The 27,518-nt window shown below is 37.2% G+C and overlaps 1 protein-coding gene across 2 annotated transcripts; it reads right to left on the bottom strand.

Annotated features, from left to right (window-relative positions):
- Window positions 1-129: 129 nt before the first annotated feature.
- On the bottom strand, window positions 130-27,518 carry API5 (apoptosis inhibitor 5). 2 transcript variants are annotated; one of them, XM_043580993.1, is made up of 14 exons: window positions 27,288-27,518; window positions 20,152-20,313; window positions 18,924-19,017; window positions 17,736-17,801; window positions 16,647-16,798; window positions 15,057-15,263; window positions 14,251-14,355; window positions 13,248-13,337; window positions 11,757-11,938; window positions 10,487-10,580; window positions 9,457-9,513; window positions 7,214-7,290; window positions 6,571-6,707; window positions 130-2,267 (listed from the first exon to the last, which is right to left on the bottom strand). In XM_043580993.1, the coding sequence occupies exons 1-14, from the start codon at window positions 27,354-27,356 to the stop codon at window positions 2,185-2,187; spliced, it is 1,575 nt and encodes a 524-aa protein (XP_043436928.1). In that variant the 5' UTR covers window positions 27,357-27,518; the 3' UTR covers window positions 130-2,184. The 2 variants fall into 2 exon arrangements, with proteins under 2 accessions (XP_043436928.1, XP_043436929.1); XM_043580994.1 differs by having other exon boundaries at window positions 130-2,262; window positions 27,288-27,514.

Below are 27,518 nucleotides of genomic sequence, written 5' to 3'. Positions count from 1 at the left end.
TGTCCATCTTTGTATTTTCAGTCTAACACACTGCTTGGCAGTATTGATTGCTTGGCAAAATAAAAGCAATCAATAATGGATATCCAGGAATCTTAAGTTACATAATCATAACACATCAAGACACAAAACAAAATTACAAAAGGAAATTTATTTCAAAAGCATAAGGGAACATTTACATTTGAACAGGGTGATAACAGGTGTCTTGCAAAAGAAAAAAATTCATGGCATGAAGTTTTTCATTCAATTTCTGAAGCAAAAATAACCTAAGTTGTGCACTATTGCCTTAGGAAAGGTAAGGGAACAATGAGGTGGCAAAGGAAGGAACATAATCAACTCGGTGTCAAACTTGAGAAAGTAAAGTTATTTCTGCTGAGCTTTGAGTTTACAAATATGCTTTAAAAAAGAAAAAGAGGAAAAGTTACACTTAATGTTCAAATTTATATAGCTGTAGTCCCAATAGTTTCTGTACTTGAAATGGCTTTAGGCCACTGGCTGATGCCTCTGAGGTCCAGACTATCTGGTCACAGTTTTCAAATGCAATTCCTTGTTCCTATGTCTGTTCAGATTCCAAGGGAGCTTAGGTTCAGCTCAGAGTCTTTTGGAATGTTTTAGAGATTATTGCCACCACTCCATAGTCAAGCTGACCAACTTCTTTTGCTCACTTGTATCATTCTAGTCTTTAAAAAAAATATTTTTCCCATAAACATGTGCAGTAATTCTAACAAAGGGGCTTTGCTTTTTCCCCAATGTAGAGGTAACAATAATGAAGACACCTGCACTGGAATCACAAACTATTCCTCAAAAAATATGTCAAACTACTAGAAAATGTCATTCAGGCATTGAATCTGAATAGCAAACTTGGGGGAGGGAAGATTAACTGTGGAACAAAAATATATGAAACATTCAAATGCAGAGCAAAGGGCCTATGCTACTAAAAATGCCCATGACATTAAACACTCCACAAACCCCCCGTCTGTTGTTTTAACCTAAAGATTCTATTAGCTAACTTATACAATAATTTTGATTAATAACCTGAGAAGTTAAAATCTTGAAAGTGGCAAAAGCAAACCGAGAGAGCATCCCTTACTTATTGGTACACCATGTTTTCAAGTCACTTTTCCTGGGTTGCCCTGGTTATTAAATCCCCCAATTCTAAATTATTCTATCTCATCCTGTAGAAACCTATATGTACATCTGATTCAATATTTTGGCTGTATTTCTCCAGCAGGGATCTCCAAATTTATCTTTGAAAATGCAGCCTTTGTTTATTTTTAGTTTTAAATAACAATAATCATGTAAGTGCAACTGACTCAAAATCCCTCACTACTGGGAGGAAAACCTAGGTAACAAGTTAATAATGGATTCATTCTTAAAAGGATCATCACCGTGTCAAAGACTACCCGTTCCAGGAATTTTAAAAAATGATTTATGTTGCGTAGTCAAGTTTCACAGCATGTGTGTATATATATATATACACACACACACACACATATGCTGATGTATGTATGTATATTATACATACACATTTCTATTCAAATAGTAAGATCCCATAGTCAAAAGTTAGTATCGCAACATATGGAGAAGAGTTAAGTAAGCAGTGCAAAGTAACTTACTTCCTCCTAAAAATGTAATGTCATTTTTACATTTTAAGAAAGCTGTTAAGTATTTTGCTTTTGTAACACTAGGTAGGAAATGCCTAGCAGCTTTATTTAAAAAACAATGAAAATAAAATGTTAAGATTGACCATTATTCTTCTCCATATATTGGGCAAAAGAAAAAAAAAAGACAGAGGGTAGAGGAAATCCGTAAACTTTCAACTGATCATCTTTACCAGTTACCAGAAATGGACTGAATTTCATTACATTTTAGACTCGAATAGCTTTCAGTAACAAATTACCAAGATGTTAAAAGTAAAAGATTCACAATATGAATTTTGAGTAATAATGATATTGCAAAAACAAGTCAAGATTGTGAACAAAGCATCCAAAAATATCACTGTGGTTTTTACCTTGGACACAACCATGGTCTGTTACAAAAGTAGATCATACATACAAAGGTATAAAGAACATTAAGTTTTTAGCTGAAGGCAGCAGTCCTTTTAAAGGGACATCCCCGGCAATCCAATGAGTAGTAGAATTTAAGTATATTAAGCTCATGACAATGCTGAAGAATGTGATGTCTTATTCAGTAGAGTCTTCCCCGACTACGATTTCCTCGTGCTCCCCAACCTCGGCCACCTCTACTTCCCCTGAAGGCTCCTCTCTGCTCTACGAAAAAGCGAACAAGGGTTTAGGTCTTGCTCAGGACTTCATGGTACAGCAAATGCAGAAGAAATGTAGCTCGTAGCTCTGCGTGTAGCAGCAGAGTCTATAAAAGCAGCGCTGGTATTCTGCTCGTCTACAAATTCAATGTGTACATAAACCAGAGCAACATACATACTAATGCACGATGGCAAGGTGCCAAATCTATCCAAAGTAGGTACTCAGTTAAATGTACCCAAAAACTAGATATTTCAAAGTGATAACGTTGTAACTACATTTCTTAGTTATTGGTGTGCCTATCACTACTGAAGATAATTAAACTATTAAAAAATTCTATACTTAATATGGAATTAACAAAAATGCCACTGGCCTTCAAAAGCTAGTGCCATGAGTGCAAACAAAATAGCTTAAATTATCAATGATCAATTTTGACAAATTAACCTAGACTGAAAAATGTACCTTTGAAATGCAGTGAACAGGCAATTTGTTTTGGTTGCGGTATTTCAAGCACCTGGACTCACAAAAATGCTGATATAAATGCCAACAGCTTTTCTCACTACTTTATCAGCTAACATGAGCTGCCCAAAAGGTGATCTGTATACAGTATTCAGATTATTAATGTAAATTAAGCTTATCTTTTGCTAAAAAATCAAGTCACTTTGTCATATAGTAGAATGAGTCTTTGATTCATTGGTTAGTCTCTTTTATAGTTCCAGAGAAATATTCCTTAAAGGAATCCTCTAGTGAAGAAAACTGATTGAAGTTATCAGCAAGGTTGGACTTTAGATTATACATAAATGAGTCATGAGTCTCAAACTTCTAATTCCAGAAATCAAATCTCTTCACTGAACCTTCAAACTTCCTCACTGCAGCAGTCTTGTTAGGAGCAATGAAAACCACCAGGTGTTGCCATTTTGGATCCATAATGTTGGATGGATGCTTGAAAAATTCCTATTAAGTCTATACTGCAATCTTTTTTTTTTTTTTTTTTTTTTTTGCTATTAAGGCTAGAAATATAGATACCTTATTTGGGTAATGTTTTGATTTTGATGTCTTTTTTTTCCTCCAGCAACTCTCTAAGTTAGAAAACTAACTGGATCATTCCCCAGCTTAGCCAACATTTACATGTGTAATAGCATGGAATCTGTTTCAAAGTCATCTTTCCTGCCCCAACACATTTTTCTGAGCTGATCAGTTTGAAAGCCATTTAAATGAAACCACCATGTTGGTTATTCCCTGAACATACTGAGAAAATCAGAGGTGGTCTGGGGGTAAGACTCTCCCAGAAATGCAACGAGTGCATCAGGTTGTATAGCAACCCTTATGTATGCTGTAACTCCAGCATTTCTAAGACTTGGCCTCATCTATGCAGATGTAGGCACATTTTCCCCCTATTGTGCTCATTATAAAACCTTCATTTCTCAGTTAATTTAACAACACACTTAAGAAATTATCTTCATAGGTATCATTATTCCGTGTAAACTGACTACTAAAACTCACCCTTTCAACTGTTTTTCAATCAATTTTAATGTGCAGAACTAGGTTACTTGCCCTCTATTATTCAGCCGTATCTAATGAGGATATTACATACATTGTATGAAGATATTGTTTGACGTGGTTATCTTGTCTATACTATTTCTTTTTGACCTGCAATGGATGTAGGCATTTCTACACAGTTCAGTCTCCAAAAAAAAAAAAAAAAAAAGTTTTTTTTTTTTGAAGAGCTTTATCCTGAGGCACCATTCTGCATTTGCATGATTTCTTAAGTGGTTTCAAGCTTACATTACTAACTTAAAAAAACCACTGCTCCCAGCTACAATTATGATTTAAAAGTTATTTTTACATTCTAAAAATGTAAAATATGCAGGACACAAGTCACAAAATATATCATGCTTAGTACTTCTAGGTTACGGAGCAAATATGTGCAGGAGGGAAAAACAAACATGGGCAGGTGTTTATAAATAATTTGATTAAAAAATGCACCAAGAAGTTGAATTGAGTTAATGTTTATAAAGCAAATAAGAGACCTTGGTTAGTAAAGAGATAAACTTGGATAAGGAAAAAAATGGCTACATATTCCTGCCTGGACTCAAAGAACAACTGCAATTCTGGTTCCTCTTCTATGATGAGCAAGTTCAGGCCTATCACAGCCTATTTCTTTCAATGTAATAAGGTAATAAGTATTAATACTACTTGGTTCTCTAATAACCAAAAGGAGTCAATTTCCTAACCCCTCAGCATACATGACTTAAAAAAAAAAAAAAAGCCATCTAACCAGCCTTTCGAAAAATAAAACAAGAGTGTGGCTGACACAGGAAAGTGGAATTATGGTGGTTAACAAACTATGTATCAAAAGGCATTAAGAAAATAAAACATGTTCTCCCCTCCAATTCTGAGGCAACAGTGACATCCCAGAAAAAAAAAAATACAACATGCTTCTTTTTTCAGTTCCCTAAGGGAAGGACATAAAAAAGGTGGGAAAAAACTTGAGGTAGATAGGCCCACCAAATCTCATCTGTAGTATCAAGACCTGTTTTCAATGGAATGGGTGAAAGAAAGCCAGGAAAACTCTTGAAATTGCTACTATGAGAATACCTATAACCTGTTAACATTCAACTCTTGAAATCTAAAATGCTAGCAGAACTTTGGCTACTACTTTCCAAAAAAAGATGAGAGTTTAGTTTCTTTGTAGTTCTGTTTATGACCAGCCCCCAACGACAAGGTTGACCCCTTTAGGAACATTCAGGGGCTGTAATAGCAGACACAAAACACAAATAACAGGAATGCTTGTTTTGCCCATATTACTCTGAGGACTATGGTACAACTGAGGTTGTAAGTGACTCAGATAGTTTTCACACTGATAGTGAAAAAAAAAATCATAATCTAAGGCTTCGCATTTTTCACATCTCTTTTCCACATGCATTATGTCATCTGATTCTCCCCATCAAACAGGCAGTGAGTTTCACAGGGCAGAATCCTCAAAGCAACTCAAGAGTAACTTGCCCAAGTGAAAAGGAATACAATTCTCTATGTATTGCCGTAGCTCTTGATTACTTTAAGTCAAATGAAGATAGTATCTGAGTTAACAGTGGATTTTAAGAATAATTCTGAAAGACACCACAAATCATACAAACAATAGAAGACGATCTTTGTTGCAATGAAGTAACAGAATCCTTTCCATTTACAAAATGTCTGCATAAATATTCTTGAGGGTATTTTCCCCCTCTTGTTTGAAGTTTTTAAGAGCTGTTATCCCTATTTTTCAAGTAAGAGAAGAGGCTAAGAGATGCACATTTACGTAGTAAGAGTTCAGTGATCTTTCCTATGCTAAATTTGCCGGAGTCTGACAAATAGAAGGGTTCATTTCACAGTCTAAAAAAAATCACCTTTCCGTAAGCTGTTTGCTCAGGTATTAAAGGAATTTAGCTACTGTGGGAAGACTTTAATGTCAGAATTATCTCACCTTGGAAACAATTATAGAGTTACATGTTTCAGAATGTACTTTTTAAAAGATAATTACTGCAGAATTAATTCTGACTGGTAAATAAGACCAATCCTAACTACATTTGGTTGCCAGTATTATTAAGATTTGTCTTCTTAAACAAGATTAAGGAGGTGACTCAGTGATGTTTTCATCCATTCTTCTTTGAAAGGATCTATGAGGATACAAGTCAATATGGAACAAACTGCTCTTCTTCCACAGCACTGGGAGAGAACGGACTAGAGGGAAGCTCTCCTGGCACCAGTGGCTAAAGTTAACAGGGAGACTGCACCCTGGGCAGTGGGGAGAGACCGCAATGGGACACATCTTCCTTGCCGGTGATACATTAACATCTGACTCCACTACTAGGACTTCTTTCATAGTAGTTAAGAAGATGGGAAGGACAAGCAGTAGGCACATAAGGTCCAAGAAGGATCATTAATATCATCATATCTGCTAGAAGCTGTATCTACCCTTGAGGGAGAATGCACAGAATGTCTTGCCCTGAAGTTACAATAGGGAAAACGAGGAACGGATGGTTCATGTCAACTTCCTTTTTTTTGGTTCCCTCCTCTGAATACAAGAGGAATATTTTTCTTTTCCAAGTTCTTAGTGTTGTATGCTTAATTCAGTAAGTCTACAAGAGAGAGTTATAAAGGAATGGGGTAGCTCGTTTCCCCAGTAGCTCTAGTTCCCCAAGCTAACTCAGAAAAGTCACTGGAAAGAGCCATTATATATATTACTATATACAATTAATAAGTAAAACCAAGTACAACACAATTTCTGCCTAACTTCTCATATTACTTGTACCCAAACGGAAACGCTCACCATAATTAAAGTTGCTCAAATTGCTGCTATATTTCCCACTAGGAGGATTATAAATCTGCCTGGCATCCCTTTTTGGTCCTGCTGGAGATTTCTTCGGTGGTGAACCAGAAGTTGTATCTTCATTGGCTCTCTTCTGCCTGTAACAGTAAGAAGGGCAATAAAAAAAATTCTATTACCAGAGACCATTAATACACATGTAATTTAGCATATTGGTCAAAAGACATCCTAAAGATGATAGTCACATCAGAAAAAGGGATATAATGTTCTGATGTCATCAAATTAACTGTGCCTTAATTATGCAACAATGGCAAAAGGCATTTACAAGGCTTTAAAATAATCTGGAATATGTAGCTTCAAGAACTATAGAGGCAAGGGACTCAGTTTATAAAACTTGTCAGAAGTCTCGTTATGCCACAGGAGTACAGAGAAGCCTGAACATTCCAACAATGTATTCCACCAGTTTATACTGCAATCAGACTTTATATTTTAAGTCATGCTTCTAATTGTCATATTTTAACATCTTACTAAGATTGTTTAATAAGGTACCATTTTGTACAATAAATATAATATCCAAAGTCAGAGATTTTCATATTTATAAATCATAAATATTAGAACACTCAAATCTCTTTTAAATATATCTTACCCAATTTCCACCTTCTGTACAGGTTTCCAGGATAATGTTACTGTGCTTTTATAAGAAGGAGGAATGTGGAAGAGATCCTGAAAAGACAAAATGAGACAAGATTTGTAACATATTTGGTGGTGAGGGTAAGTAACGTGGAGACATCTTAAAGACACAACTGAGGAGAGGAAACTTTAATCTATCCTTCTTGCTCACCTAAAAAAAGCTGCAACAGAAAAAGTAAACAATTTTTTAAAATTCCATCTATTACACTTCATTAATGTTATTTTGTGTACATCACTTCAGAAACTGTAGCTAAGTCTTTTCTAAATGATTATTTTGAGTTCTAGAATAAAATGTATCAACTCTAATAAACAAAGTAAATAAATAAGCACTTCTTTTGCACAGAGGCAGTCACCAAGGTGCTTTCACGGAAAAAAATGGTACAGCCTGCATTTGCTTTTGCAGACTTTTAAACAGTTCAAAATTAGAACAAAACTAAAGGCCTGGCTAATCATGTTTTTCTTCTTAAATATCTCCAAATTACCAATGAAGGAAAAACCCCCAAGATTTAAATACGAAATTATCAATATGTAATAATGCAAATGTTTGCTGAATTTAAATGTTAAAGCAATCCAGAACTGAAATAATCTAACCTCATGATACCCTCATGTAACTTGGATACATTTCTAAATATATTTATTCTTAGTATTTTACCTAACATTTCTTATCAGCTTTACTCTGATTTTTACGTGTCAAAATCATTTTTTAATTTATTTTTTACCTACCTGTTTTATATGTAGGTAAAATATGGTAAAAGTAAACTGACTTACTTCCATAGTTAAATATACTACAAAAGACCACATCTTACTATATAAACCTTAAATCCACCATGCCAGGTAAATGTAAGGAATTAGTCCATGTAAAGTCCTTTGAATCAAAAATGCCTGAGACTTCTAGCTGGACTGATTTAGCATAAGAAAGGGATTTTGCTGTAATCCGTAAGAGAAAATGGATGTTGGCTGAATCTATCCGTGGTCATCATTTCACCATACAGGTCTACCAACCATACTGTATACCTTAAACTTACACAGAGATGTATATAAATTATCTCTCAAAAGCCTCACATTTAATATATGAATTCACTATTTGAAATTATTATTTGTATTTAAGGTTCGAAATAAGTGGTGGCTGTTATAAAAATTTCCTTAGGAGATGAGAGTGTTGACACCATGATACTCATCCTTCAATGTCTCCCTGTTGCTTTCTCTGAAAAGTTTCCCTCTCCTCTGATAAAAAAGTATTTATTTCATGAGACCTTTACCAGATTGGTGTTAAGGTATACCACTAGTCTTAATTTGTTACTGTCAGGTTTGTGCTCTGTTAACGAATATTTCTTTTTCCCAGCTGGCGAACAAGAAAATTAACTTGTAGGAACAAATGATGGTTACTTTGCTGTGATTCTTTTTTTTTCTCAGGTTGTCTTTTGTTTAGGTTTATGGATGCTTGGGGAGGGTAAATAGGACTGAAGGGTATTTATGGCTTAATGGTAAGGTACACCTTAGTCTACAGTACAGACAGCTCTCAATTTATTACATAGATAAGTTAACAGAAAAGAACCATAGGGAAACATCTCAGGTGCCACACAGACTTGTCCATGCTTAGAATAAGCAAAGCAGAATTTTACTGGCCATGTGAAAGGACACAATATTAAGACCACCAGAACTTAAGTCAGTGAAGTTTCTAAATCTAAATGTATTTGCTCTAATGCTTTGGGCCAGAGAAAATCTGCACGTCTCCCTCTGCAGTATTTTCCGCAGTAGCTTTTAAATAAAACGATGTATGACTTTATAATAGTTATAGAAATGTCACTTGGTATTGTAAAAAGCGTAAAGTTTTAAAAGGCCAAATATCGGGGCGCCTGGGTGGCGCAGTCGGTTAAGTGTCCGACTTCAGCCAGGTCACGATCTCGCGGTCCGTGAGTTCGAGCCCCGCATCAGGCTCTGGGCTGATGGCTCAGAGCCTGGAGCCTGTTTCCAATTCTGTGTCTCCCTCTCTCTCTGCCCCTCCCCCGTTCATGCTCTGTCTCTCTCTGTCCCCCCAAAAAATAAAAAATGTTGAAAAAAATAAATAAATAAAAGGCCAAATATCTAGAATACAATGGCATTTCCCTTTAACAGTACCATAATAGACCTAAAGACACATGGATAAAACCTCTTGCACTAGCTTTCTAGTGGAGGACTGGGTAAGAAAGGAAGACTTACCTTGATTAAAACATTGATATTATTGGTTATTTTCAATGCAACAACTTTAATCTTGTTCTGCAAAAGGAAACAAAATTAAAGTGCCAATAACTTTCATGATGCATATTCCATTCCCATATAGAACTAGAGCAATTCTCTTTCAGAATCATTTCTTCTCATTCCTGTTTTTTTTAAATCTAAACCAGCGCAGAGATGGCAAAGAAAGCAAATAATCTATATATTCCCTTTATAGGTTAGAACACTGAAGTGTTTTCTACCATTTATCCGAAAAAAATGAGTGAGGGACAGGTCATATGTGCATAGGAGTTGTTTTAAAAATCATCAGTTTAAGTTAGATGAAGACATAATGAAAACTTAAAATATTTCATTAGGATTGGGGTGAAGATTTATCAAAATAGGTGAAATCAGAGAAATCCAAAAATCCCCGCCACATACACATACAGTCTGGGGCAGAACTGGCAATTTAATCTTTTTTTCAATGTAAATTGATATTTGGTTATCAAAAAGGTAAAATTTTAAATATCACAAATGTCAATCAAATATTTGAACAAAATGTGCTAATGAGACCCTAGCAAAAGACTGGTATGTATCTAAGTTTGGTAGCACTGTTCACAAACTTGGAAACGTTCAACAAAACATTTCAACAAGGATAAAAATATGAAAATATAACTTAGTAAATAACTGAATCTGCAGACAATCTTCTAACATGGGATCTTCAACACAGACTTGTATTACCTGTTACATTTCAACATATGAATTGAGTCTGAATTTTTTTTTTTTTTAGAGAGCGTGTGTGCCTGTGTGTGTGTGCGCGCGCGTGCGCGCATGCAGGGCAGAGGGGAGAGAGACAGGATCTTAAGCAGAGCCTAACGCGAGGCTCAATCCCACGACCCTGGGATCATGACCGGAGCCAAAATAGAGTCAGATGCTCAACCGACTAGGCCACCCAGGTGCCCCTGAGCCTGAATTTGTAATACACTCTGGCTATTATAAAAAAATTTCCTTATAAGATGTGATCCACTCTTCTTACCTCTTCTGTTTTTAAGGCTTCGCCTGTTTTACCCTGCAGAGCCAAGCGAAGTTGTCTGATATAAACCTGCAGACCCCGGGCAAAGTACTGCAGCCTAAATAAAGAAGTACTGGTTAATTAGCAAATCACAATTTCAACTTTGTTTTTAAACTCATAGAATCTTACACTATAGCTAATTTTTAAGTTATCAATACATGATCCCGATACATAAATAAGTGAAATAAAAGCAGTCCTCCTTTATCAAAAATGGTAATAAATCCACACTCAACCTGGCAAGAATAAGATTTGTAGCACTGTGCTCTTTATGTTACCTGCAAGGCATGGTCAGTGAACCATTCAGGAGCATGGATTAGGATCAGGTGGCCTGGGTTCTACTCTTTCACTGGCCAACTGAAGGTCAAGTGACCTTAGACAAATCACTTAATCTCTATGTTTTTATCTGCCAACAAGGGACAGGGTTTGACCTGTTTACACCTCAAGGTCCAGTTAAAAGTATAACAAAACTGCAGATCTGAGAATTTATTACAAACTCATGTAAATCTCAAAGGGTCCTAAGTAACTCCCTTTTCAAGTTTGTTCCCAAATACATGGAGAGAGGCAGTACGTAGCCCCACCTGCTGACTTCTAGGAACTCCACTTAACAACTTGGCATTATTTAATTTTTGGAGTAATTTCTTAACATGCTGCTGCTTCTCAAATGCTTCACCAAGTACTAAACCTCTGCCTTACCCAAGAGTAGAGGACAGTAACAGATGACACAGTGGACAAGCATTTCAAATTTTAAGATGTGAAGCTGTTAATAAAATGATTCAATACAAAGTGTCTTCATGATAATCACTTATGATTTCTCCAGTGGTGCTCCTCCAGAACACTCTAAGACATCAACAATAGCAGCTCCAGGTTATGGGGTACCCGCATGTGCCAAGGTTTCCATTCACTGTCTAATATTCCCACAACTCCACAAGGCAGGTGCTTTATCATTTAATGTAACTGCTGAGGAAAATGTGGGCAGTTAGAGACTGGGAATCTGCTGGGGATCATAAAGCAAGTAAGGAGACCTAGAGTCCGTTTTAGAAAAAGTTCTTTCCTCCTACGTGGATATGTTATGCCACCGGTTTGTATACATTCCTGTTTTGTGGATCTTCCATTTTGTTCTACTGGGGTAAAGCAGGGTGGAGAGAGAACTCTTGTAAAACAAAAACAAAACCAAGGGAGTGTCAAGATAGCTATCATTTTTGCCAGGGATTGGACCACTTCAATCATACATCACCTAATTTTGAAATCTTTGAGCTTTTCTGCATTCAATTTGGCTGTTAAGAAATCTGGAAGTTTTCGGCCCAACTGGTGGAAGCTGTACAACAAACACTCCACATAACTGAACTGTAGCTTGGGTTCTTCATTACCAGCATTCTCCCCGTTTTCTGCTTCTTCTGGAGGGAGAGGCATGTATTCCTAAGAGATGGAAATACAAAGATGTTTGCAATCTACTGGAAATGCTCTAATTATTAACATATAATGAGGTAAATGAAGGGCATGCTTTTAGGCATGAAGCATTAAAAACTGCCAAGATCAAAAATTTAGGTTAAGATGTCCCTTTTACCGTTTAGATCAATGATCCAGCTTGTCAACTCTCCATGTTAACCTGTCATAGCTGCACCCTTTTAAGGCATGAAGTGTTAAAAACTGCCAACATCAGAAATTTAGGTAATATATCCCTTTTACCTATTAGATCAATGATCCAGCCTGTCAACTCTCCATGTTAACCTGTCATAGCTGCTGCTGTTACTGCTGACAATGAACTAGCTAACATTTATTAGGCACTTATGCTAATGAAGGAATTGAAATTCTGAGAGCTTAGATAATTTTTCTATGATGAAATAGTCAGCTGAAGAGTCAGGATTCAATCTAAGTTTGCCACTGAAAATTGATATATTTTTTAAAAGTTATTTATTTATTTTGAGACAGAGAGAGCACAGGCAGGGGAGGGGCAAAGAGAGAGGAAGAATCCCAAGCAGGCTCCACAATGTCAGCACAGAGCCTGATGCAGGGCTCGAACTTAGGAATCGTGAGATCATGACCTGAGCTGAAATCGAGTTGGACACTCAACCGAGCCACCCAGGCACCTCACAAAATTGATGTTTTTAATCACTTTACTATGCTAATTCCAAAAATCTTTTCTGAACATTATCCCACACTGTTTGACTCTCACATTCCAAGTACTGCCAAAGACATTCAATATGAGTGCTATAACACCCCAGCAGGTGTTACAGGTCTGGAAGAGAGAGCACGGGATGTGGGATGAGTCCATTCATACTACAGGTCTGATGTTTATCACTCACTGTGTCAGTTACACAATTGCTCACATCCAACAAGAAAATCACTTGGTGATGCTGATAATGATTTTATCAGGTGGCCTATTTTCTCCACAATTATGACTTAAATGACCTTACTTCCTGGCTGCTAAAGCTACTTGGCCTTGGGCAGCAACCTGGATGGTGACCTGGAGCAAATGTGAAAAAATTTTGATAAAGGAGTAACAGAAAGACCTACTATATAAATCCTGTATTATCTTTTATGCAAAATATCAGCAACAGAAGAGATGTCAAAGATTTTCTTTTAAAAGTAGATTACGTGTGGCCTGAGCAACCAAAAAACACTTGCTAGAATTATTCTACCTAATCTGAATTTCAAAAGCTGATTCTCTAGAAATTACACCACACTATATACGGACTACTCCATAAAGAAAGAAAAAAGTTCTTACCAATAACTTGTCAAACAGTTTCCTTAAATTTGTTTCTAGTTTTTCCATGTCACCACAAAATGAACTCATCTCTGCCAATAGTTTCAATACCTAAAACACACAATTCACTGCTATGAGTATTATTTTTTTTGAATGGGCAAGGGCTGTAAAGTAAGAATGATTCTAGATAACTTTTAAGGCTGCTTTCTGTTACAGCTTAATATTGTACTATGAAGAAACACCTAGGAAGAACTCTTAACAGCAAAGAATTACTTATGAATATTTAGAGTGGGCTCTGTTTGCTATGAAATTTAGTCTCTGGACACTAACTCAAAGCACTGGTAGTTGCCACTATTCTTGGGGTCCACCTGTCTTGTACTCCATCTCAGTCTAATAAGCCAAACCCAGGACATCTGAAGCAAATGATAGTGTCAGTACACAGTAGGACTGTTCTCTAGCCTAAAAACCTAAGAGGAGAATGGCATATACATTTCCATTATTTCAGCTTAATTCAACAAGTATCAAGTACCTTTCAGAATCAGACTCCACAACAGATTCTGGGGATATAGAGATGCATCAGTTAAATGTGGAGAGATAAATAAATGTAAATGTTATATGTGTTATGGGGAAAAAAATATGAATGTACATTACAGTTGAGATACAAAGGAGAGAGCTGTCAATTATATTGGAGAAGGGATAAAAGATATTTTGTGTTAGTCTGTTTAAATCTGGCTCTATCGATTATAGATACAGAGAGGAGCAATCATGAATTAAATACCTTATTTAAAAGTATTAAGGCTACAAAGATAGAGAGTATCATGAACATTATAGGCAATGCTTTCCCAATGCAGCCAACTTTCATTAAATCCATAAAGCATTCCTAAGTGATTAATCCTGGTATAGATTACTAGCTAGCCATCACAACTTTACTCTCTTAGAAATCAGATCTCGAAGTTAGTGGTTTATATTTATGTTAGAATATGAGAATGTCTTTTCAGTACTAACAGCAGACATTTTCTCCTACCTCCAACTGTATATCCAGGCCCTCCACTGGGGTAGTCAAGGAACCGAGGTTAGGGAGAACCTGCTCACAGAAATAAGTCACAAACCTTGTGGAATGCACATTTTTCTGCAAAAATACAAAGAACATGGAGTTGTCAAAGAAAGGGGGGAATATTCCTTCAAATGTAATAACAGAATGTCATTCAACAAATGCTGAGCACCACAGCATCAAGCAGTGTAGTTACAACATAGCGCATACCCCAGAACACTCCAGGAATAACTTTGTGACAATACACACCTCGTTACCAAGTCATCTGGAGCACTGGGACATCTGCAGACTTTCAAACTCTTCCTTAATGCTCAGATCAAATTTTAGGGGATATTTTACTGTTGAATTTCAGACTGTACATTTTGCAAAAAAGGAAGAGTCCTTTAAATTGTGTTTTTCAAACTACTCTATGCACATCCTAGAAGACTCATGCGCAGAGAAGCACAAAGCCAGAGATAAAGAGATATTTACCTATAACAACAATCTGTTACAAAATTTAAGAAAAAAAAAAAAGCTAAATTACTAAACCAAATGGTTTAGAAACTCAGCCAAACCATAAACTATGATGCAAAATGCTCTCGACCTTTAAAAAGTCTCTAAGCAAGACTTTAAAGAAATTTCTGGCTGTTCGGGGCTCTCATCAACCCCACCCAGTAAATATTCACTCCACTGTTACTACTTATATGCAAAGGTTTGAGGAGAACCCTCAAGTGAGAATCCATACAAATATACGCTAATAGAGTAATCAAAATACCAACTATGTAAAACAAAGAGCTCACAGAGAAGAGGGGTACTGCCTGCCGAGTGCACTGTAAGAGCCTGTCCACACAGTCAGGATCGGAGGGATTGAAGGTTTGTTCCAGGTCAGCCTGTTCAGCCACCAACTCTACGAGTTGCTGCCTTCCACTCACTGTCTGTAAGCTTTTTAAGCCAGATAGTATCTTCATAAACAGGACAAATTCTTCACCAGTAACATCTTCTAAGACCTGCAAAGAGACAATTCAGAATAACAGTATTGTTATCACTTGAATGGGAAAGAAAGATCAATACTGAAACTGTAGCAAATTTATTTCAGTTACTAAAGTTGGATTGCTAATATTTCTGAAATACTGATGAGAGGACAGCTTCTAGCTTCAGTCAAATTTAGCTTTAGAATACATCATGCATTCTCAACAGGGCACAACACTGTCTCCAGAGGGGCAAAATGTGGTTCTCGGAAAATTTTTCTTCTTTATGTATGAAGCACAGATATACAAACAGTGCATAAATAGATATAGTATATCTGTGGCATTAATATTTCATAGGAGAATAGCTAAGAAAAGAATATCTAAAAAGGCTCTTCACCAGGGCAGGGGGTGGGGTGGTAAGAGGGAAAAAAACCCCTGAAAATTCTATAGTCAGCTGTCAAATCAGATTCAGTTTCCTGAATTTAAAAGCAGCTTGGCGCACCTGGCTGGCTCAGCCAGTAGAGCATGCGACTCTTGATCTTGGGGTTGTAAGTTTGAGCCCCATTCTGGCTGTAGAGATTACTTAAAAAAATAAAATCTTTAAAAATAAATAAATAAAAGCAGCTCGCTCACATTAATATGGCAACTGTATACAAAATCTGAGACCATGCAAGTCTCGAGTGCTCCATATGAGTGGGTCTAAGTCTTTATGTTCACTGACTGAAGAAACAAGCAATCCTTACATACTCCACCAGATTACTAGCTGGAACAGATACTGATATTCCCAGCTGGAGAGCTGCTCCTTTCGCTCTCACTCAAGAAATCTCATCAGTAAGCAAGGGAGTGGTGGTGTTAGAGAAAAATTTGAATTTTCCTCAACATATATATAAAAATAATGATCTCCAAACTTTGGCACTTTATGAGTGCAAAGTTAGCTGTGACACATCTTGTGAATCTTAGCATCTCTAACTATGCTAGACGCTGGGAGCACAAATAAACATGGTCTCCTGAGCTTACAGTGTCATGGGGTAAGATGAGAAAACAGGCACTTCAATGTGTTTCACTTTCATTTTGAAATGATCCAGAACACTAGAGGAGAATATCCTAAAATTGGGGAGGGGGTAAAAATCAGGTAAAATTTCCTGAAAGAAATTACTTGTACAGAGTCCTGAAGAATGCATAAATTTTGAGGATACCCCATGAAAGATTTAAATGTGATCACATCCCTTTAAATCAATATGCCAATTCATCATTACTGGTGACCAAAGTGCAAAATACAATATAAGAAAAGCTTGACATTCTTTAGTGGTTCTAATGGGATGTATCATTTTATACAAAAGCTACAGACATTAATGAATACTACAATTTGAAGTATATTCTTTTGCTTTACAGGAGTCCTGTTAAATGATGACTGAAGCTTACCTTTTTGGATTCAGTTAGTATAAGTTCCTCTACTTCCTTTGTTAAAACCTCATCTGGTAAAGTCTTAAGTTTTGTAGAAAGGAATTTGATTGCTCGTTCTCTAACAATGTCCTCTCCCTGAAGTATTTGGCTAAATAAGCCACCTAAAGTTCCTGCAAAACAAAATAGTTGTGTGTAGCAAATCAATTCTATATTGTAATGAAGTTTCTCTGTTTATCTCATTTAACAGTATTTATTTTCCAGTGAGTTAATAAGCATCCTGAATATGACTGTTTCTGGCTAAATTAGTTTGAAATTTCTATAGCCCCAACCGTAACAGTAATCAGATGCTTTGTTCATGGACTCAGAATCCGTTTAAGAATGACTTTCTTTTCTGGGGGCTCTTGAGTGGCTCAGTTGGTTGAGCATCCGACTTTGGCTCAGGTCATATACTCATGGTTCGTGGGTTCGAGCCCGGTGTCAGGCTCTGTGCTGACAGTTCAGAGCCTGAAGCCTGCTTCAGATCCTGTGTCTCCCTCTTTCTCTGGCCCTACTCGACTTGTGTGTACACTCTCTCTCTCTCTCTCTCAAAAATAAACATTAAAAAAAAAAAAAGTGACTTTTTAATCATTAATAATAAACCCAGGCATTTTGGAGAATTTCTTTAATGTGGCAAAGGGAATTTTCAACAAGTTTTTAAATTTTATGTATTAATTTATTTTTGAGAGAGAAAGAGAGGGAGAAAGAGAGAGAGAGAATCCCAAGCAGGCTCTGCACTGTCAACGAAGAGCCCGACATGAGGCTTGAACCCACAAACCATGAGATCAAGACCTGAGTCGAAGTCGGACAACTTAACTGCCTAAGACACCAAGCGCCCCTCCAACAGATTTCTAATGGAAAAGTCTGATGTGTTTTTGCAATTACTTCTGCTAGGTTTTTCACGTCACAAATATCTTGTGCTAAGCAGCTTTTTTAAAGAACACTCAGAACTTTTATGAAATAGATCTCTGGATGAATCTGATTTTATCCTTAATAAGGAATGCCACGCTCCCCAACTTTTTTTTTTTTTTTAACACATCAAGCACAATTCAGAACAAGTGGTGGGCTTACCTTTTGCATCCATCTTAAATATACTTAACAGGGCATTGTTCACTAAGTTAAATTCCGCAGAATCATCTGGATGGAGAAAAAATAGTACAATGTATAAAAGGAATGAAAAATATTTGCTGCATTTTCAAACCTAAGATTCAACGTAGTTTCTCACAGATTACATTGAGAGGAGGCATATAACTAAGCATTCTTCTCAACTACCAAGAAAATACATCTTCCCTATAAAGGTAGAAAAACCTGATCTCACACCAGGAAAGCTTTTACATTAAGATAGTACAATTAAAAAGCTATAGGACACTGGGGCAAAAAACCACAATGCATCAAAATTCCCAAAAGAATCCAGTCACTATGTCTTTATGAACAGAATTAAAAACAAAACAACACCAGGAATTAGATAATCACAATAAGCTTCAAACTACTGAATAAAAAGAATTTTAATTTCTATCAAAAGTAGTACCTTCAGCCAAAAAGGAAAACAAAAAAGCTAAATTTCAAAGGGAAGTTACATTTATTTTTTTTTTTTTCTGAAATTTATTGACAAATTGGTTTCCATACAACACCCAGTGCTCATCCCAAAAGGTGCCCTCCTCAATACCCATCACCCACCCTCTCCTCCCTCCCACCCCCCATCAACCCTCAGTTTGTTCTCAGTTTTTAACAGTCTCTTATGCTTTGGCTCTCTCCCATTCTAACCTCTTTTTTTTTTTTTTTTCCTTCCCCTCCCCCATGGGTTCCTGTTAAGTTTCTCAGGATCCACATAAGAGTGAAACCATATGGTATCTGTCTTTCTCTGTATGGCTTATTTCACTTAGCATCACACTCTCCAGTTCCATCCACGTTGCTACAAAAGGCCATATTTCATTTTTTCTCATTGCCACGTAATATCCCATTGTGTATATAAACCACAATTTCTTTATCCATTCATCAGTTGATGGACATTTAGGCTCTTTCCATAATTTGGCTATTGTTGAGAGTGCTGCTATGAACATTGGGGTACAAGTGGCCCTATGCATCAGTGCTCCTGTATCCCTTGGATAAATTCCTAGCAGTGCTATTGCTGGGTCATAGGGTAGGTCTATTTTTAATTTTCTGAGGAACCTCCACACTGCTTTCCAGAGCGGCTGCACCAATTTGCATTCTCAAAGGGAAGTTACATTTAGATAAGAGGGTAATAATAAAATTTCTTACCTGTCTGCAGAAGTTGGGTTAGTATATCTGCCACTCTGGGAAGATTTTCTCCGGTGGCAAACTGAGGCAGCTCTTTAATTGCTTGCCGTCGAATCTGAATATGATTTCAAACAAAAAAATTAACCAAATACTATCATCAATAAAAACAACAACCCCAATCTTTAAAGAAAACTAAAACTGGAGAGAAACCATAATTAGGGGCATGAGTCACCAAAATATAAAACATGAGGCTTCTCGCAGTTTTAGAAATAATTTGCTCCAATTTAATATTCGAGCTTCACAGAATCACTAAAACAAAATGTGGTGAAAAGGGATGCTAAGTACAATTAACTGACTGGAGCAGACAGATCTGAGATCATAAACAACACTTTACACACTGATTACATGTTAACTGTTGCGTTTTTACTACCTTTGGGCATATACTGCAGTACCCTGGAGAGGCAAAGTCATATCCAGTACCTCTATTTACTTTAAAATTTCCCTATTGACTACTTAACACAACATTTGTGAATATATACTACGTACTTAATTCCAAATATGTGGTCTTGGCTTATTTATTACTTTAAGTTTTATTTGTATTTTTGGGGGGGGCATAGTTTAAAAAAAATGGAGGAGTTATATGTAGCAAATTGTGCATGGAATGTTGGCGATTCACTAACTGCATCTGAAAAGCCAGGAGGTAATAGTTGAAAGTTCTTAGGAATCTGTATCAGCAGCCAGATATGCTAATATAATTCCGTTCCAAGGAAAAACTATTTCTTCTTATTCTAGTAATCATATATAATTATTACACAGACCAATTATTTTTCTGCTATGCACCAGATATGGGGGTGTTGAAACTATACGATCTAATACTTAATATTTTAAATATCTAAGCAAGTATAAATTGATTAAAAACTAACATTAGTCTAATTTCATGTGCACAATGTATAACAATCTATGAAAAAATGTGAGCCACAACCCATTTTTACAGTGGATAACGATAAGCAAAACAAAATATTTCGTGATTCTACGCATTTTTCACAGTTGAAAGTTGGTAAAAGAGAGAAAACATTTTCTCACATGTAGGTTTAAGCCTCAGCATGGCATCACACCAAAACACACTGCAGGACTTCCTGGGCACTGATACCACCGCTACGTCAGTTCCATTAGCTACACATAGAAAGTGTCTGAGAACGGCAAGTAAGACATCTGAAAGCTCGCTGAAAAGCATCAATCATACACTTACTGATACGTCTTCATCCTCACAGAGGTCCAACTGTGCATTGATAGCAGAATCAGCCAATTCTGGAAAATGCTTAAAGAATTTCGGAATAAACTGAGCTGCTAATCTTTTTTCCTTTGTACCACCTTTCACACCATCTAGTATCACTTGATAGGCATCTTTATGCTGAAAGAAAGAATAAAACAGAACAATTTTTTAAAGATGGGAAGCTAAACAAACTTGTTCAAGTCTGCTTTATATTACTAAAATTTTACTCAGGCTAAAAAATTGGACTTATTTTTGCAGTTTTACTGCTTAAATTGGACACCTACTTTTCTAACATCTTCTTCCCTGCCCCCCCCCCCCCGCCCCACGCATTATTCATCAGTTGGGGAAGAGAGACGGACAACTTGAATTTTAAATAGAAAAAGCAAGTAAGTCTGTAGATGCATCAACTTCACTCTAGTGATTACTGACCCCAATCTTGTGACTGTATCATGGCTAAAAACTATAATGAATATTGTAGAATTCTCAAAGAATTGTGTTACATTTACATAATCATACTTATGTTTTCAATTAGCACCTTGGTGAATAGGGAGAGAATACAATCTTGAAAATTAAGCAGTAACAGAAAGGTTAGGAAGTTTTTTTTCCCCTAGTCTCATATTTTTATGATATGAAAACAGTAATTCATTCTAGATAGTCAATTTTGGATTAAGACAGATTCTAATGTCACATGTTTAACTTTTTACTACAACAATACACTCAAAGCTCATTTGTTTCCTTATTAAAAACAAAAAACCAAAAAGCTTCAGAAGCGCTCTCCCTCAGATACTCATCATTGAAGAGTCAACAAGTTCCCAATCCCCCTAACACACTTGCCTTCAAACCAGTTCTTTTATTAAATGACAGTGAACAAACTGGCAAATGAGAGTAATCAACACTGAGACTCTAGATACATCTTCTGTTTGGACATATGGGTAAAACTTCTAATTACTGCACAACAGTAAACATTATAGTAATGACACCTAATGTGTATATGGCATAGCGTTTACTCTGTTCACAGCAATGCTCGAAGTGCTTTAGATACCTCATGTCTTCAAAAGTAGAATAGCCAATAAACATCCAATAAACTTTAGTTTTATAGTAACTCTTTTTTATGGACAATACTACGTTAAAATAAATAAAGCAAAATACAAAGTTATTAAGGTACAGTAGAATGCCAAGGACTTTTAAAAGTGTTCTCATGTCAAAAGGCTATGGTCACGATTAAATCTTTTAAAGGTACAGGTTTTAATATATTCTACAAAAAATACTAGGTAACTTTAAAAGTTCATAAATTGCCACCTATCTAAAAAACATAAATTCTAAAAATTAGTTCTAAAAAACATAAAATTCCATCAAGTGATTGACAAATTTTAGTATCTTAAACATAACACCAACTCCTAAATAAGAAAAATTTCTCTGAATTAGGTTCGTTTCCTCATAAAATGCAGGAACAAAATCAGTCTTCAGGAGTTACTACTTCAAAAGTATATTACATACTTTTTATTGCAAAGGTTTGAAAAATTATGGCTAACTTCTCTACCATTCACATTCCTGTGGTTTGCCTCATGTCTTCTAGACAGACTTCATAAAATCAAAGTTTTAAACAGTTCTGACATCCTTACTTTTTACAGGGTATCACAGTCCAATTTCCTTTAACTCAGACAAAGCTTTACTTCTAAAGCCTTTTGAGGAAACTCCTTACATTGTCTGAAATTAAATGAAGAAACCTTACTTCAAACCATCCTTTTGTCAAGGAAAAAAACCATCTGGAATAGAATAAAAAGGAATCATTAGCGACATTTACTGAAAGCCTACCAGGTACTGAGAAATGCCTTGTGTGCATGCCTCACAGTAAACCCATGAGTGGGGTACTGTGGGTTACCACTATGCCTATTTTTCAGATGAGGAAACAAAGGCTCAGAAAGTGAAATAATTTGCCCAGAGCTTCATAGCTAGACAAGTAGCAGATCCAGACTTGAACACAGTTCTGACAGGCTCCAAAGTCAAGATCTGTGCCTAATATGAAGCTTCTTTAAGTTCTGAGATCTTAGTCAAGAAAGCAAGAGAGAAAGAAAGTTTGCCAGATTTAGGACCATCAAAGGCAAAATTTGAGTCCTAAATATAGGCTCCATACAGGCATGTTAACGGAGATGCAGCATCCCAAACAGAGAAAATTCTTTGGAAAGTTAAAATATTTTTACAAATTCAAATTAGAAATCAAATCTACCGGGGCGCCTGGTGGCTCAGTTGGTTAAGCAGCTGACTTCGGCTCAGGGGCAGAGAGAGAGGGAAACACAGAATCCAAAGCAGGCTCCAGGCTCTGAGCGGTCAGCACAGAGCCCGACGCGGGGCTCGAACTCATGGACTGTGAGATCACGACCTGAACTGAAGGCGGTCGCTTAACCGACTGAGCCACCCAGGCACCCCATATCAAATAATTTCTATAAACGTTACTAATAGACTTCAAACTCATTACCCTTTATGTAATACAAAATAAAATGTTCTACTGCCAGCTCTTTGTCTTTTAACTGTAGCATAGGGACAAGACTTTTTACAGAATCTCCCTAAAGTAGTTATTACTTCTGGTTTTCAAAGTAGGAACCACAACAGAAGTGATGTTCTCAGTGATCGCAGTGATTTAGTGACAGGTGGACTGTAACCATAATAAAGTATTCCAAGTACTACACTCCACGGCTTATTTTTTCTCTTCCACTACAACTGCATAGTTCTGCTAGATAACTGTGATACTAACAAGTTTTAATTGTAAATATTTGAATACATTCCTAAAACCATTTGTGGTTGCCTTTAATATATAATTTAAAAAAAGCAAACTACAATATTTTCAAGTAAAAATAAAAGGCTACAGTTAGACCCACATTCAGCATATACCTTCTAAAATAAAAAGTCTGTGATAGTGATTGTCAAAACGCAACCAATATATATATAAGTGATCAGTTACATGCCAGGTAAAGCCATGTTTGTTTGGGACCAGGATGCAGCTTCTAAGCAAGAAAGAATTATTTTAGAGAAGTTTATAGTTTCAACAAACGTATTTCTCAAGTATGACATAAAAATAAAATGGATATGCAAAGCTATATTATTACTTCTTCCTCAATGAATAAATCTAGTTTGTAACACAAAATTAACACTTTCTTATTGAAGTATAGTTGACATATAGATGTACAACACAGTGATTTGACAATTCTATGTATCACTCAATGCTCATGACAATAGGTGTAGTCACCATCTGTCATCACCCAACTTTTTACAGATTTTTGAAGGAGTATGAACTTGGTCTGTGTTTTTTAGCTTAATCATAGGAAAAAAAGGCACCAAAAGAGTGGTATTTCATGAAACAGAAGTCAATCAAGCTTATGCTTTTCCACTCTGAAGAGCCAGTGTACTCCCGTTTAAGAGAACAAAGGAGAAATCAGGGTTCAGGCATTATATGGATCTTATTAGCTTAGCCTAATCGCCCCAGTCCCTTCACAGATATTTGGTATTTTTTTTGACTTAAAAAAGTTTTTGACTACATAATACAAAACTAAATATCTACATTTAAAAATTAAGTAAATTCGGAAAAATTAGAAACAAATGTAAAATACTAATGGACAACACCTTACTTTATTATGGCCAGAGCACAGTGGAAAGGGGGTTAGGGAGGTAGAGGAACACTCAGCAGAGCAAGGAGACCTGAAGGAGTGGCAGAGTGGGGGGAAGGGAAGCTGAATAGCAGGTACAAAAAAGGAGGGAAATGTTTTCAGGTGTTAAATAATACATCACTTAGAATTTCTCACTTGAAGTTTGCTTATTAGAAAACACATGCTCATGGTTCACATATATGATGTGTGAGTGTATAAAGTTCTCACCTTCATTCCCAAGAGATAATCCTTGTAAACAGGTTTTTGTTTCATGTATATATACACACATAACAATAATTACATTTATATGTGATTGTAGGACATATATTAGTTGTATAATTATTAACTTTATTAATATAATTATATAGTTATATACAATTAGTTAGATCTGTTCTCTCTTTTAATGTATTTCTTCAACTTTAAAGAAAAAATGTCTACTGAAGTAGAAGGTACAGTGCAAGGAGAAAAAAAAAATAAAGACAACTTAACCCTTAACCTCAAGACTTTATAATTTAATAAGGGAATAAGAAAAGCCCTCACATGAAATAAAATACAAATATGAGGTACTATAAATGAATACACAGTGCCAAGGAGGTTCATCAAGAGAATAATCTGTTTGGAGAAAATTAGCTGAAAACCTCGGAGGACTTGTGTTTTTCCAGATGTATTCAGAGAGCATTACTCTCTGACAGTAGAGAAGAGGGTACGCCCCTCAGCGGCAGCAGCAAGAGCAACTATGGTTCTCAGCTCTTTGGCAAAGGATGAAAACGAACATAAATGTTAGAAGGAAGTTCTAGACTAAAAACTCATATATGGTCTCAGAAATGTCCACATAGGTACCTGCCAGGATACCTTAACCCTTGACTGTAAACCTAAGTTAACACGAAAGTCAGGATTTGCTACACTAAGAATGTAAAGACTTTCTCTCCTTAAAGAACTGTCAGTGGTGTTCCTTCCATTAAGTTGCCTCTTGCTTTTAGTTAAAATTCACATGCAGGGTCGTGAAACCCACTATCTTTTTTGGTGAGAAGTTTTAGGAATTTTCTCTAAAGGTTGAAGTTATTATACAGTAGAGCAGACTTAGTAGCCATTATGGTTCAGTCGAGCTTCAGTCCTTCCAGAATTCACTATTTGAGGCTGAGAAAATCCCTACACCTAATTATGCACAGGGCTTTTCGTCTCAAATAGCTGCCTGACAGCTGTCACTACAGTGTCATGAAGGCACTGAGCTCCCACTGTGCTAAGGAATCCTTCTAAAATTTTAGCACCTGGCACGGTGTTTTTGGTACATGGTAGGCACTGAAAAAATGTACTGAATAAATGAGACTGTGGGCCTTCATTAAAGTCTGCATGAAAAAAAAAAACAAACCCTCTTCTGTTTTTCACAAACTTCTGTCTCCTAAGCACTCTTCCTAAATTAAAAGCAGATTTTTACTTTGAGAAAGACATTTTTGACCTCTTGAGGGAGAACTCTCAATCTTACCTGGTATTTAAGACTACAGATGACATTAGGGGCGCCTGGGTGGCTCAGTTGGTTAAGGGTCTGACTCTTGATTTCAGTTCAGGTCATGACCTCACCGTTCCTGGGATCAAGCCACATGTCAGGTGATCAAGCCTGTGCTGTGAGCACAGAGCCTGCTTGGGATCCTATCTCTCTGCCCCTGGCCCCCACCTCCCCATGTGCTGTCTCTCAAAATAAATAAATATGTATATATATTTAAGAGATTAAAGATGGCATTAAGAGAAAAATGTGAGCAACTCTCAATCATTCATAGCGAATATATAAATTCCAGTTTGGCTTCTGTTTGCCCTAACATAGTAGATGGCAGTCAACTGTTTGCTACCAGCAAAGAATGAGGCTGGGGGAACGGGACTGGACTGTGTATATAGTTTCTAAGTTTCCCTAAAAAATTCCTGATATACCTCTTTGGGAGAGCAGCATCTACAAACTGAGAATCACTGTTGTAGGTTTTACCCCATCTCCTCTGCTGATCTGCAACAAAATCAGTTTTTGGGACAACAATTTGCTACAATCTCCCTCAACTCCGTCACAATGAATGAGAGTATCTTCACTACATCTTTCTAGGAACAACAAAATCAAAATATGACTGATCATAGTTTTCCCAATCTTGTCTTAACCAGTAGAAAATTTCTCGCTCAGTATTGACCTAACACCCACTCTATATTTGTCTACAACACACTGTTAGTATATTTCTCACTGACTGATGATGTCAAAATTTGCTACTGAAATGGAAATATGTACCGAAGGAAAATGATCTAGTACTTCAAACTGGTAAATTTACAATTCTAGATAAAGATTAACTAAGGTCCTGACAGCACAACTTTATTGTTGTTTAGCTCTAAAAAGATTTACCTGAATTACACATGTCCAGAAAAAGGGGCTGGGAGGGGCTGCCACAGCCTTGATAACGTTAGTAGACTATATACAGGATCTTCCACTTCTTACTCCATGGGATGGGTAAGCAGATGAATAACATTAAGTTCTAAGTACTGAAAAGATACGCATAGAATTTCTAACGACAATGACCAAGATTACTTCTGGGAGAGCCTGATTCTTTTCCTAAGAAAACACACACACAACCCCCAACTCCTTAAGTTCAATGTACTCCAGTACTTGAAAACTCACAAAGAAGCCTGCATAAAAATTCAACACTGCGGAAACTGTGTGTCTTGAGGCAAACACTGCGGAGAGCTCTTGCCAGACAACTCTATTTAAAGCTGCACTCTTCCCCGCCCCTCCCCACTGCCACTGCACGATTCTGTTATATTTTCTGTACTACACTTTTCAATGGGGGTGGGGGGTGGGGGTGGTGGCAGACCTTTCTTTCTTATTTATCGGTAGTCCCCCTCACTAAAGATACATTCCGGAGAGCACCAGTAACTTTCTGTCTTGTACCTCCAGCGCCCGGCACAGCACCTGGCGCTCAAAAATGTACTGAATAAACGAAATCGTAAGTCCTTGTTAAAATCTGGGTAAAAGGGCCCCTCTTCTGTTTTCACAAACTTCTGTCCGCTAAACACTCTTCCTAAATTAATAGCAAGTTTTTTGTTTGTTTGTTTGTTTTGCTTCGAGAAAGACATTTCTGACCTCTCGAGAACTCTCAATCTTAATCTTCTGACGGGCTGAAGTCCACCGCAAAGAAGAAAGACTTAAAGCAATATGCGGGGCAAGGCTCGGGACGACAATTAACGGGGGGCTGGCGAGGCTGAGTTAGGAAACGCCACGGTGAGAAAAGGCTGGTCAAGGGAGGCAGAGAAATAACCTGGGACCGGGACCCGCGCTCTCCCCGGCGAAGCGGGCGTCTACACTCCCAGTGGGGCCCACCGAGACGAAACAGCGGGCGCCGCTGGGAGTCCGCGGGAGGGCGAAGCAGGAGCCCCCGCCCGGCCCGGGGAGCGCCTTCGAGAGGCCGCGGAGCGCCGGGCCCTGCAGGCCTCTCGGGGACTTACCTGGCCAACTTGCTCCGTAGCGTCGGCTAGGATGCCATAGTTGCGATAAAGCTCTTCTACGGTCGGCATGGTGAGCGACAAGCCCAGGGCCCGCTCCTACTGTCGTCGTCGTCCCCGGCGCCACCGCCGCCTCTTAACTTCTCCAAGCCCGCGACCCGCACTATTACGCCTCCAGCTGCCGCCAGTGCCGCCGCCAGTCACCGCGCTCAGGGCGGCTCCGCCCCCAACGTT

The sequence above is a fragment of the Prionailurus bengalensis genome, chromosome D1 (genome assembly GCF_016509475.1).
Source record: "Prionailurus bengalensis isolate Pbe53 chromosome D1, Fcat_Pben_1.1_paternal_pri, whole genome shotgun sequence".
NCBI lineage: Eukaryota > Metazoa > Chordata > Mammalia > Carnivora > Felidae > Prionailurus > Prionailurus bengalensis.
The sequence above is the reverse complement of the archived record's forward strand: the minus strand, read 5'-3'. Positions and strand labels throughout refer to the sequence as shown.

Coding starts and splice junctions, on each gene's coding strand:
- API5 (XM_043580993.1), bottom strand. CDS start 27,356: ATGCCGACCGTAGAAGAGCTTTATCGCAACTATGGCATCCTAGCCGAC. Junction 19,018..20,151: donor GTGAGGATGAAGACGTATCA/GTAAGTGTATGA, acceptor AATCATATTCAG/ATTCGACGGCAAGCAATTAA. Junction 11,939..13,247: donor AACTGTTTGACAAGTTATTG/GTAAGAACTTTT, acceptor TCCATCTCTTAG/GAATACATGCCTCTCCCTCC.